Genomic DNA, 12,221 nt, shown 5'->3' with positions numbered 1-12,221 from the left:
TGATTTGTATATCGATCAACCATAGATAGACTTGATAAAGAGTAAAAGCAGAAGAGAGGGTTCAAATTTACTTATTCATTCTAAGTCTTAATTTCTTAAGGATCCCGGCTTTGTGTGAGATGCAGTACAATTAATGCATTCTCCGAGGATTTTCTTTGCAGACTGAATTAAACTGGGGGATTCATTATTTCAGAACATGAGACAGCTAGCTTCACCTCAGTTGTAGGTGGAAATGAAAGAAAAAGTTCCCTTATTCTGAATTTTACAAACAGCTATATCAATGTATATTGATATCAATGCATATAACACAACATTTTGATTCTGTTTGGGGGTTTTACTGGTAATACCTGCATTCATTTGGTATGTTTTTCCAAAGTTGCTATACGTTTCCTATGAACAGCAAAAGGCGGCTTAAAAGATATTTCGGTTAAATAGAAACTAGCTGGGATTTGAGCACATTAGCAGTCATTAGCTGTGACCCCTAATGTGTTCAACCGAAGGAGCCATGCTGGGCATGACAATAGCATACCGTAAAATAAATTAAAATAGATACATGGACAAAGCCTCCAGTCAGAGGAATGTAAGCTTTACCCAACAACACTGAACAGCAGAAACAGTCCTCACTGAACTCAACTGGACTTTGTTAGAACATTTTGGATTAAAAAAAATTCTTTAAAGATGTTCCCGTCCCCAGTCCATGACCCTGATTTAAGGGATTTAACAGAATGACAGAGTTGGAAGGGACCTTGGAGGTCTTCTAGTCCAACCCCTTCCTCAAACAGGAAACCCGATAGCATTTCAGGCAAATGGTTGTCCAATCTCTTCTTGAAAACCTCCAACTGATTTTGCTAACTCCACTGTTGCGTTAAGACATACAGACAAACCATTACTCTTGAAATCTATGACTCACATTAAGAGAATGAGGCAAAGTATCCCTGAAAAGATTTAAAGGCAGGTAAAGAATAGAGGGGGGGGGGAGAGAAGGGGGGGGGGCTCCCCTATATTAGTGCTTCATTTTCCTAAGAACATTTCAATAGATGGCTTTCCTTTCTGTGGATCTTTTTTTTTTTTTTTTGCATGTACGAAGAAGACACCTTGGAAGTCAAAATAGGACAAAAGAATCAGAATCGAGCTGGAAGGGACCTTGGAGGTCTTCTATCCCAGCCCACCGTCCATGAAATTATACCATTTCAGATAGATACTGTCTAGTCTCTTCTTAAACACCTCCAGTAATGAAGAACCTACTTCTGGCGGCAAACTGTTGCATCGATTAACAAAATATCAGAGTTGGAAGCGACCTTGGAGGTCTTCTGGTCCAACCCTTTCCTCAAGCAGAAGACCCTATCCCACTTCAGACAAATAGTTATCCAGTGTCTTCTTAAAGCCTCCAGTGTTGGAGCATCCACAACTTCTGGTGGCAAGCTGTTCCACTGGTTCATTGTCCTCACTGTTAGGAAGTTTCTCCTGAATTCCAGGTTGGTTCTCTCCTTCCTTGAGTAGTTTCCATTCATTGTTTCTTATCTTGCCTTCTGGTGCTTTAATAAATAAATTGACCTCCTCTTCTTTGTGGCAGTCCCTCAAATACTGGATTGCCGCCTTATCATGTCCCTCCTAGTCCTTCTTTTCTCTAGACTGGCCAAACTCAAATCCTGAAATGCCGTTGGGCTAAGAAGCCCAAGTGACAGATATTTGACAAGTCTGGAAAAAGGAGAGGAGGGGAGAAGAGGGGGAGAGAGAGACAAGGAGAGAGAGATGGATGGAGGGAGGGAAACAAGGAGAGAGAGGTGGAGCGAGAAAGAGAGGAGGGGAGGGAGGGAAAGAGAAAAAAAAGAGAGAGATGGATGAAGGGAGAGAGAGATGGAGAGAGACAAGGAAGAGAGAAAGTAGAGAGAGATGGAATGAGGGAGAGAGAGAGAAAGGAGAGAGATGGAGAGAGACAAGGGAGAGAAAGGAGCGAGGGAGAGAGAGAAAGGAAAGGAGATGGTGAGAGGGAAAGAGAGAAAGTAGAGAGAGATGGAGGGAGGGGGAGAAAGTAGAGAGAGAGGTGGAGCGAGGAAGAGAGAGACAAGGAGAGAGAAAGAAGGGGGAGGAAGGGAGAGAGATGGAGGGAGAGAGAGAAAGTAGAGAGATGGAGAGAAGAAAAGAAAGTAGAGAGAGATGGAGCAAGGGAGAGAGAGAGAGAAAGGAGAGAGATGGAGCGAGACAAGGGAGAGAGATGGAGGGAGAGAGAGAAAGGAGAGAGATGGAGAGCGGGAAAGAGAGAAAGTAGAGAGGTGGAGCGAGGAAGAGAGAAAGGCAAGGAGAGAGAAAGGAGGGGGAGGAAGGGAGAGAGATGGAGGGAGGGAGAGAAAGTAGAGAGAGATGGAGGGAGGGAGAGAGAAAGGAGAGAGAGAAAGGAGGGGGAGGAAGGGAGAGAGATGGAGGGAGAGAGAGAGAAAGTAGAGAGAGATGGAGGCAGGGAGAGAAAGTAGAGAGGTGGAGTGAGGGAGAGAGAGAAAGAATGGAGAGTGATATAGGGTGGGAGGGAGAGAGTAGAGAGAGATATAGGGATGGAGAGAGACAAGGAAGAGAGAGATGGAGGGAGGGAAATAGAGAAAGTAGAGAGAGATAGAGGGAGGGTGAGAAAGAAGGAAGAGAGAGATGGAGCGAGGGAGGAGAGAAAGGAGAAAGACAAGGAGAAAGGAGGGGGAGAGAGATGGAGGGAGGGAGAAAAAGGAGGAGGGGAGAGGGAGGGAGGGGTGGGTGGGATGCTCAGTGAGGCTGGGGAAGGGGAGGGGGAGAGAAAGAAAAGGGGAGGGGCCAGGGGGACTCATTCCAGGGCTTTGAGAAAAAGGATGCATTGGAGCCTGCACTTTCTTTCCGGCGGCCTCGAGACTCCAACTCCCAGAATTCCTGCCTCCTTTACAGCCCAGGGCGAGGCGGGCGGAGGATCCTGGGGGTTGAAGTCCCAGAGGCCGGGAAGGCGACCGCCGCGGGGGAGGGGGAGGGAAGGGGGGTCTTTGGCCTCGAGGGGATGGGAAGCGGGGAGGGGGGCGGGACAAGAGAGGGGGGAGGGGGTTGAACCCCACATGACGGACGGACGGCCTGGGAGGACGGGGGGGGGGATCGGCAGGAGTCCGGCCCACCCACCCATTACGCTTCTTCGCCCCACCCCCACAACTCACAACTCGCTCTTGCCGGATTTCTCCCAGTTGCGGATCCATTCGGCCGGGAGCGCCGCCGCCACCATCGCGGATGTCGCCGCCGCCATCTTCCCCCTGTGGCGCGGAGGACCCGGATGCCTGAACGACGACGGGCCCTGCGAGGTCAGAGGGGACGGCGGAGAACGGCCGCGCGGGGCACGCCGGGAAAGCGAGCCCCGCATCGCGCAGGAAGAGGAGGGAGGGAGGGAGGGAGGGAGGGAGGAGGCGGAGCAGCAAGAGGTGGTGGTGTAGGAGGAGGAAGAGGAAAGCGGCGGCGGCGGCGACGTCAAACAGCAAACTGCAAGCCCTCGCTCTCCACCCCAGGGAGCCGAAGCGAGGGAGGCGGAGAAAAGAGAAGTCTGCGGTAGGTGAACCACAGAATCAATCCTCAGCCCCAGAAGCTGCGTTTCGTTCGCTTCGCTGTCCGCTACATGCGGCGCCTTTAAAAGCCTCGGCTCTGGCAACACGCGGTTGGTTGGACGGCCGGACAGGTTGTAAACCGGGTTTAGACAAGCCGTCCAGGTTGTGCGGAGTCCAGGTTCGGTCATTGTGGTCGTCTGGATTTTGAAGCCCCCGCCCCCTCCCATGATGGGGTCCGTTATATCAGAGGTGGGTCTCGACCTGAAGGACTTTGGAGTGAGTTTAGGCTTCTAACACCCAGCAAATTGCTGGGCTTTGTGGAGGGGAGAATTCTGGGAGTGGAAGGAGTGGGGTGGGACTAGATGACCTCTAGGATCCATTCTAAGGCTCGTTAATCTGTTTAAAAAAATAAAGAGTCCAAGCCTCCTAAAACCTGGTTTTGCAAGATTGCGTTGCATGTCCCTAAAACCCGGATTGACGTCGGATTGGTGCGGGGTTCAAATCCTGCCCCCCACAACACGAGCAGAAGAAACCATGGTTAAGGTCTTTTTAAAGTTGGCTAGGACTTAGCATGATGGGTGAATTGACTTTTTTGGGGGGTGGGGTGGGAGCTGCGTGTTTGCCAAAAAAAAGGGCATCCGGACAGGGTCTCTTTTTCGCATTCCAACGAGCCCATCCTGACCCTCCCTGGCAAAAGCAGATGCCTAGTTGAAGGGTCCCCGTGGGGCTTGGCAATCCAAACGAGCCGTGCATCATGTCTGGGGCTGGGGAGGGGGGAGAGGAAGCATCAGTTGGGTGGGGGAAGGACTTTCTGACCAAGCAACCCCCAAATTTGGGCTCCAAGATGATCTTAGGGCATGATCTACTCCAACCCGTGATTCCTTTTTGCATTTTTTGCAATCCTGAGGTTGAGATTCCCCGTTATCCAGGTCCAGGTTGTCCCAAGGGTGCTTGTTTTTTTCAGGAGGCAACTGGAATTTTGTTTTTGTTTTCTTTTGAAGACGTTTCACTTCTCCTCCAAGAAGCTTCTTCATCTCTGACTGGATGATGGGGAACGGAAGGATTTATATTCCTTGCAGAGAGCTGGTCCTTTGTGTCCTTTTTAGAGGGCCGTTGAAGCGCTTGGAAGTTGGGAAAATATCAAACTCCCGAGTGCTTCAACGTAATCCTTCCATTCCCCACTCTCCTGTAGAGTTGAAGAAGCTTCTTGGATGAGAAGTGAAACCTCTTCCAAAGGGGGGAAAAAAACCAACCCCAAGAAAGTCCAATTGGGACAATCCTGAGGTTGCCATTCCCAAGACAGGGCTCAACTCAGGGTTCGGGATAAGGGTGGGGTTGGGTGGGTGGAGAGTTTTCTCTTGCACCATCCACTAATTTGCTTCCGGACTGCCACGGGATCAGCGTGGCTCTCTCTCCACTTGTTCCATTGCAGTGGAGCTTTGCAGCCGGGATTAGAATAGAATAAGATTGTGAATAGAATTCTGAAATAGAATAGAATAAGGAAAGAGAATAGAATAGAATAAGGAAAAGGAATAGAATAGAATAAGGAAAGAGAATAGAATAGAATAAGGAAAAGGAATAGAATAGAATAAGGAAAGAAAATAGAATAGAATAAAGGAATAGAATAGAATAATGAAAGAATAGAATAGAATAATGAAAGAGAATAGAATAGAATAATGAAAGAGAATAGAATAGAATAAGGAAAGAGAATAGAATAAGGAAAGAGAATAGAATAAGGAAAGGGAATAGAATAGAATAAGGAAAGAAAATAGAATAGAATAAAGGAATAGAATAGAATAATGAAAGAATAGAATAGAATAATGAAAGAGAATAGAATAGAATAATGAAAGAGAATAGAATAGAATAATGAAAGAGAATAGAATAGAATAGAATAAGGAAAGAGAATAGAATAGAATAAGGAAAGAGAATAGAATAGAATAAGGAAAGGGAATAGAATAGAATAAGGAAAGAAAATAGAATAGAATAAAGGAATAGAATAGAATAATGAAAGAATAGAATAGAATAATGAAAGAGAATAGAATAGAATAAGGAAAGAGAATAGAATAGAATAAGGAAAGAGAATAGAATAGAATAAGGAAAGAGAATAGAATAGAATAAGGAAAGAGAATAGAATAAGGAAAGAATAGAATAGAATAAGGAAAGGGAATAAAATAGAATAGAATAAGGAAAGGGAATAAAATAGAATAGAATAATGAAAGAGAATAGAATAGAATAAGGAAAGAGAATAGAATAGAATAAGGAAAGAGAATAGAATAGAATAAGGAAAGGGAATAGAATAGAATAAGGAAAGAAAATAGAATAGAATAAAGGAATAGAATAGAATAATGAAAGAATAGAATAGAATAATGAAAGAGAATAGAATAGAATAATGAAAGAGAATAGAATAGAATAATGAAAGAGAATAGAATAGAATAATGAAAGAGAATAGAATAGAATAGAATAAGGAAAGAGAATAGAATAGAATAAGGAAAGAGAATAGAATAGAATAAGGAAAGGGAATAGAATAGAATAAGGAAAGAAAATAGAATAGAATAAAGGAATAGAATAGAATAATGAAAGAATAGAATAGAATAATGAAAGAGAATAGAATAGAATAATGAAAGAGAATAGAATAGAATAAGGAAAGAGAATAGAATAGAATAAGGAAAGAGAATAGAATAGAATAAGGAAAGAGAATAGAATAGAATAAGGAAAGAGAATAGAATAAGGAAAGAATAGAATAGAATAAGGAAAGGGAATAAAATAGAATAGAATAAGGAAAGGGAATAAAATAGAATAGAATAAGGAAAGAGAATAGAATAGAATAAGGAAAGAGAATAGAATTCTTTATTGGCCAAGTGTGATTGGACACACAAGGAATTTGTCTTTGGTGCAGATGCTCTCAGTGTACATAAAGAAAAATAAAATGGAATACATTCAACAAGAATCATAAGATACATTTAGTGATAGTCAGTCCTAGGTGACTAATAAGCAATCAAATTATAAACAAACAAAACAATATATTTAAAGATACAAGCAACTTGGTTATAGTCATAAGTGGGAAGAGATAGCTACTAGGAAGAAAGAGAAGAATAATAGTAATCCAGTCTTAGTATGTAATTTGACAGTGCTGTGGGGATTAGCTGCGTAGCAGAGGGATGCAGGCTTTGCACGTGTGAACGCGCTGCGCCTGCTTTCCGGGTCTGCGAGCTCCTGCAATCCGAGCTAAAAGGGTGAGGGGTGAAGCGAGGAGCAACCTCGGGAGACCCTCTACTCCTGCTACCCTCCCCCCATGCATTTTCCCCGGGGGACCCTCCGGATTGCTGCAGCCAGCCGCTGAGTCCTCCGTCCGGCGGGGCGCCCGATCCTCCGGCAGCTCCTCCCCGAGGCCGCGGGGAGGCGCTTCTTCCTTCTCGGGGGCGGCGGAGGAAAGTCCAGCAGCCATTTTTCGGGCTGGCCGAGCGCGTTCCCCGGCGGAGGGTGGCCGGACAAGCGGGGTGAGTGCGGGCGGAGGGAGCCCCTGCCCCGGGAACACCCTCCCCATCCTCCCCGGCCGGGGTCCTGCGGCCCATGGGCTTTGGAACCTCGCTTCTCTGCGGGGCGAAGGGCGAACGGACCCCGCTTGGGCGACCTTCTGCACCGGGAACACCCCTCCCCGGCCGGGATCCTGCGGGCTGCGGGGCATCATGGGCTTTGCGATCCCGCTTCTCTGCGGAGCGAGGGGCGAACGGACCTCGCTGGACGCCCTTTTGCACCGGGAGTACCCTTCCCCATGCTCCCCGGCCGGGATCCTGCGGGTCATGGGCTTTGGAACCCCGCTTCTCTGCGGGGCGAAGGGCAAACGGACCCCGCTTGGGCGACCTTCTGCACCGGGAACACCCCTCCCCATGCTCCCCGCCCGGTATCCTGCGGGCTGCGGAGCATGGGCTTTGCGATCCCGCTTCTTTGTGGGTGGGGGGCAAACGGACCCCGCTTGGGCGACCTTCTGCACCGGGAACACCCCTCCCCATGCTCCTCGGCTGGGATTCTGCGGGCTGCGGAATATGGACTTTGACCTTTCTTTGCATTGCAAAAGACACGTGGGCGTGGCGGGTCGTGGGAATGCCTCTCCACGCAGGAACGCTTGGGGGGGGGGGGTTGTTACAGAAGGCAAATCCCCGAAAATAGTCGGCCTGAATTCTTTTTTTCACCTTGCCAGGCCCGGGCGAGGTCGAAAGGGAAGGGCGGAAATCTCTTAATCCCCGGGGTTTTCTTTCTTCCACGCGGGTGGAGTCGCGTTCCTGCGTCGGAATTCCCCCGACACGCGTGTTAGCCGGCTCCCTGCCTGCTTTCGTTTTTTGCTCCCGCCGTCACTTTCGTTTTCCATCTTTTTGGGTTAAGATGACTAAGAGAGAAAAGGGATTAGGGGGGGTTAAAAAAGCAAAATACAGCAGTGGCCAAAATTGTGGAAATCTTTTTGGGAAACGTGTACAGTATTTTTGAGGTTTGATGGCTAAGAACACCCCTTTTTCTTTTGGAGTAGTAGCATCAAATTGTATATCAATGGAAAGATAACTTAATCAAGAATGTAATGCAATAACTTTTATGGAGGGTTTGCTATTAGAATAGCAGTTATAAAAAAAAAATCTAAAGTGAAACACATAGAAAAAAAATGAGATATACAAAAATTATCATAGGAAAAACAAGATATACAAAAATTATCACCATCTCAGTTAATAGTTGGGTAACCTTTAGCATGAATTACGGTCTTACAACGTCTTCCCATGGAGCGAACCAAGTCTTTTAGTTCTGCAGCTGTTATAATGTGAAACGAAGATGGAATGATTGCTTCTATTAACTGGGTTTGGTTGCTGGCTCTATTTGGCTATAACCTTTCATAGGATACAGATAATTGAACAAGCTCTGTGGCATTACATTCTTGATTACATTATCCTTCCGTTGATATATAATTTGATGGTGCTACTCCAAAAAAAGTGGTGGTGTTAGCCATCAAACCTCAAAAATACACTTTTCCCAAAAGGTTTCCACAATTTTGGCCACTACTGTAGGTTATTTTTGCGGGCGTAGACGTGAGGACTCTCGCCCTTTGCTCAGCGGATTAACCTGTGAGCTTAATTTTAGGGATTTATGGCTCCAGGGAGGCCCGCTTGGCAGTTGGAAAATGTCTTTCCCTATGGAGTAGCTGAATAAATTCTTCCTGGGATAAAATGAGAATTGAGATCGGTGGAACCTGCCCAACGTTTTTCAAGAAAGACTCTCCACGCATCATTTCCTGCTTGCCCCCCCCCCCCGCTTACCAATTAGTAGAAAGTAGCATGGGAAGAGGAACTAAAGAGTGAAGGAGAGTTGGCTTGAACTGAGATCATGGCATCCGGCCCCCTCAATTCCCGGCAAATAGATGGGGAAGAAATGGAGGAAGTGACAGATTTTATTTTCCTGGGCTCCCAAGATCAACGCAAATGGGGACTGCAGCCAAGAAATTAAAAGACGCTTGCTGCTGGGGAGGAAAGCCATGGCAAATCTAGACAGCATACTAAAAAACAGAAATATCACCCTGCCAACACAAGTGCGCATAATCAAGGCTATGGTTTCCCCAGTTGCAATGCATGGCTGTGGACCTTGGACCAGAAGGAAGGCTGAGCACCAAAGAATGGAGGCCTTTGAACTCTGGTGCTGGAGAAGACTTCTGCAAGGCGATCCAACCGGTTAGTCCTAGAGGAGATCAACCCTGACTGCTCTTTAGAAGGCCAGATCCTAAAGAGGAAACTCAAAGACTTTGGCCACCTAATGAGAAGGAAGGACTCACTGGAGAAGAGCCTCATGCTGGGAACGATGGAGGGCAAAAGAAGAAGGGGAGGGCAGAGAAGGAGGTGGCTGGATGGAGTCACTGAAGCAGTAGGTGTGAGCTTAAATGGACTCCAGAGGATGGTGGAGGACAGGAAGTCCTGGAGGAACGTTGTCCATGGGGTCACGATGGGTTGGACATGACTTCGCCATTAACAGCAAAGCATGGCAAGAAGGAAGAAGAAAATAAAAAACCTTTGCAAATTTCCTTTCTGTTTAAAAAAATAAAAATAAGAGTTGTTTTTTTTTAAAAAAAACAAGATTCGTCAAAACCTTTGTAATTCCCACCATCCCATCAGAGCTGAAGAAGCTTCTTGGAGGAGAAGCGAAACGTCTTACAAAGAAAAAAAAAATCAGAAAGTCCAATTGCCTCTCGGGGGAAAAAAAGCATCTTTGGGACAACCTTAGGACCGGGATGACGGAGAATCTCCGTAAACACTTTGCAATTCTCTTTCTATTAAAAAAAATAAAAAAAATAAGGGGAGATTTATAATTAGATTGGTCAAAACCTTTGCAATTTCCTTTCAGTTAAAAATAAGAATATGGGGAGGTTTTTTAAAGGATTTTTTTTAAAAAAATTAGATTTGACCCCTGGTGTCAAAATAAGACAAGCGTGGAAAAAGGCGATGGAAACACACAACCCATCCCCGTTTAGTCCTGTGTTGTGTTGGAGTTTCCTGTGAGTAATTTCCCAATCTTTCAAACTTGTTTTTTCCATTTTGTCAGCTGGCGAGAAGGGAAAACAAAACTCTTGGATATTCAGCCAGGGAAGCACCAGCTTTTGTTAGCCATTAAATTTAAAACTTTCCGTTAGGCCGGCTCGCTTGAGGAATGGAATTTGCTAAAACGGAGATGGGCGTGGCCAGAGCGTGACGTATCCGGCCCGCGAGGCTGCGATTTTTGACACCACCTGCTCTAACTCTTCCCAAGATAATTGCTTTTTTCGGTGAATTTTGCCACGGCCAAAAAATAAGTGGGATGCAGTTTTGTGAGTTTGCTTGTCGAGGGATGGGAGCGTTTTCTTTGCAGCGTCTGTCTCTTTCTAACCTTAATTGTGTGTGTGTGTTTTTTAATTTTTAGGAAATTTGGAGGAAACTCCGTCCGCGAGAGGGATGACATGTAATGGCCCCATTTTGGAGGATCCCGCGCCAGACATGGCTCAGTTGGCTTCCAGGCAAGAAACTTTTGCCGGTTTCCCAAGTCGCTGCCCCGTTTCTTCCTCGGACCTAGCCCAGGCCGGCTTCTTTTACACGGGAGAAGGAGACCAAGTCCGATGCTTTAGCTGCCTTGCGACCCTCGAAGGATGGGAAGAGGGGGACTCGGTGGTTGGAAAGCACAAAATCGTCTCTCCCAACTGCCACTTTATCAACGGCGCCGACTTCGAAGAGGGGCGTCCGCTTTCCGGGCTGCCAAATGGACCCCCTGGAAGAGAAGCCCCCACTTCCATCCTGCCCGATTCCGATCTTTCTGATTTCGAGGCCGATTACTTGTTGAGAACCAGGCAAGTGGTGGATCTCTCGGGATCTCCGTATCCCCAAAACCCGGCCATGTGCAACGAAGAGGTCCGGTTGAGATCTTTCCAACACTGGCCTCGTTACGCGCCGGTCACCCCGGAAGATCTGGCCAACGCGGGGCTCTATTACCGAGGGGTGGAGGACGAAGTGGAGTGTTTTTGCTGCGGGGGGAAGATGAAAAACTGGGAACCGGGCGACCAGGGCTGGTCGGAACACCGTCGTCATTTCCCGAGATGCTTTTTCGTCCTCGGGCACGATGTTGGGAACGTGGCCCATCCGCCAGGGGACGGGCAGCAGGACAGAAGCAGCGCGCAACGGGTGCCTCCTCTTCCTCCTCCCCTTCATAACCCCTCCATGGCAGATTTTGCAAAGCGCCTCCAGACCTTTGGGGCGTGGAGTTACTTGGTGAACAAGGAGCGGCTTGCTCAAGCTGGCTTTTACAGTCTAGGTAAGTAGAGGGCGGATTTTGCAGTGCCCCCCCCCCCTGGGTTGGGTTCACACAATCTCACCCCCCCCCCCTGCCAACTCCAACATACCTCCTTAGAAGTCTGTTGTGGCTTGCGGAGCTGGCAGCAGAGTCAGATAGTGAGGAGGTTGGGGAGGAACATGGGCCAGTCCTGGGGGGCGGAGGAAAGTTCAGACGAGGGCTCTGCGTCGGAGGCAGAGAGGGAGCTAGGCAGCAGTGAGGCAGAGGAACAGCTGGAGCCTGTTCCCAGGGTGCGCATGCGCAGGATCGGCTTGGGAATAAAGCCACACCTTGGAGGTGATTGGCCCCTCCCATAGACAACAAAAGAGGAGCGAATGGGGAGGGGGCTTTTGCAGGAAACAATTTGTTCCTTCGGTCCTTTCAAGAGTGGAAAGTTCTGTTTGTGACTATAAGAGATTCTGCCAAGTTTTGCCTTGCCCTGTGTTGGGAAACGAGTTATTTGGCAGCTCTCCAAGCGAGATAAGGTTCGTGTTGATAAACATTCCTCTGAAAGACTGTTTGCCAAGCCTTGCTGACTGTGAATGAAAGGAATTCACAGTCATATAAATAAAAGAGGGGCACAAATTCTGCTTCTTGCTTCCTAAGGAAGCCTGGGTCAGAACAGAATGACCTATTGTTTACTATGGTACAGGTAGTCCTTGACTTACAACGGTTCGTGAACGGTTCAAAGTTACAACGGCCCTGAAAAAAGTGACTTATGACCGTTTTTCACATCTACGACCGTTGCTGTGACAGTCATGTGATCAAAATTCAGACGCTTGGCCACTGGCATGTACTTATGACGGTTGCAGTGTCCCGGGGTCCTCGTGGTCCTCTTTTTGTGACCTTCCGACA

General features: G+C 47.2%; 2 protein-coding genes across 4 annotated transcripts in view; one reads left to right on the top strand and one right to left on the bottom strand.

Annotated features, from left to right (window-relative positions):
• The window catches only part of THOC2 (THO complex 2), a 60,662-nt gene extending 57,296 nt beyond the window's left edge, over positions 1 to 3,366 (bottom strand). Inside the window, exon 1 of the mRNA XM_032227561.1 lies at positions 3,165 to 3,366. Coding sequence (XP_032083452.1) covers positions 3,165 to 3,364 — 200 coding nt within the window. The 5' untranslated portion in view covers positions 3,365 to 3,366. The remainder of the gene's footprint in view (positions 1 to 3,164) is intronic.
• Positions 3,367 to 3,567: 201 nt separating this feature from the next.
• XIAP (X-linked inhibitor of apoptosis) overlaps positions 3,568 to 12,221 on the top strand; it is a 28,788-nt gene continuing 20,134 nt past the window's right edge. The window contains exons 1-2 of one of the 3 annotated variants that reach the window (XM_032227563.1): positions 3,568 to 3,791; positions 10,467 to 11,348. In XM_032227563.1, coding sequence (XP_032083454.1) covers positions 10,499 to 11,348 — 850 coding nt within the window. In that variant the 5' untranslated portion in view covers positions 3,568 to 3,791; positions 10,467 to 10,498. Of the gene's footprint in view, positions 3,792 to 6,921; positions 7,040 to 10,466; positions 11,349 to 12,221 lie in introns of those variants that run through there. The other 2 variants (XM_032227564.1, XM_032227562.1) reach the window with 2 other exon arrangements.

This window comes from Thamnophis elegans, chromosome 12 (genome assembly GCF_009769535.1).
Source record: "Thamnophis elegans isolate rThaEle1 chromosome 12, rThaEle1.pri, whole genome shotgun sequence".
In the NCBI taxonomy this organism is placed as follows: domain Eukaryota; kingdom Metazoa; phylum Chordata; class Lepidosauria; order Squamata; family Colubridae; genus Thamnophis; species Thamnophis elegans.
Note: the sequence above shows the minus strand (reverse complement) of the source record. Positions and strands in the feature narration are given on the sequence as shown.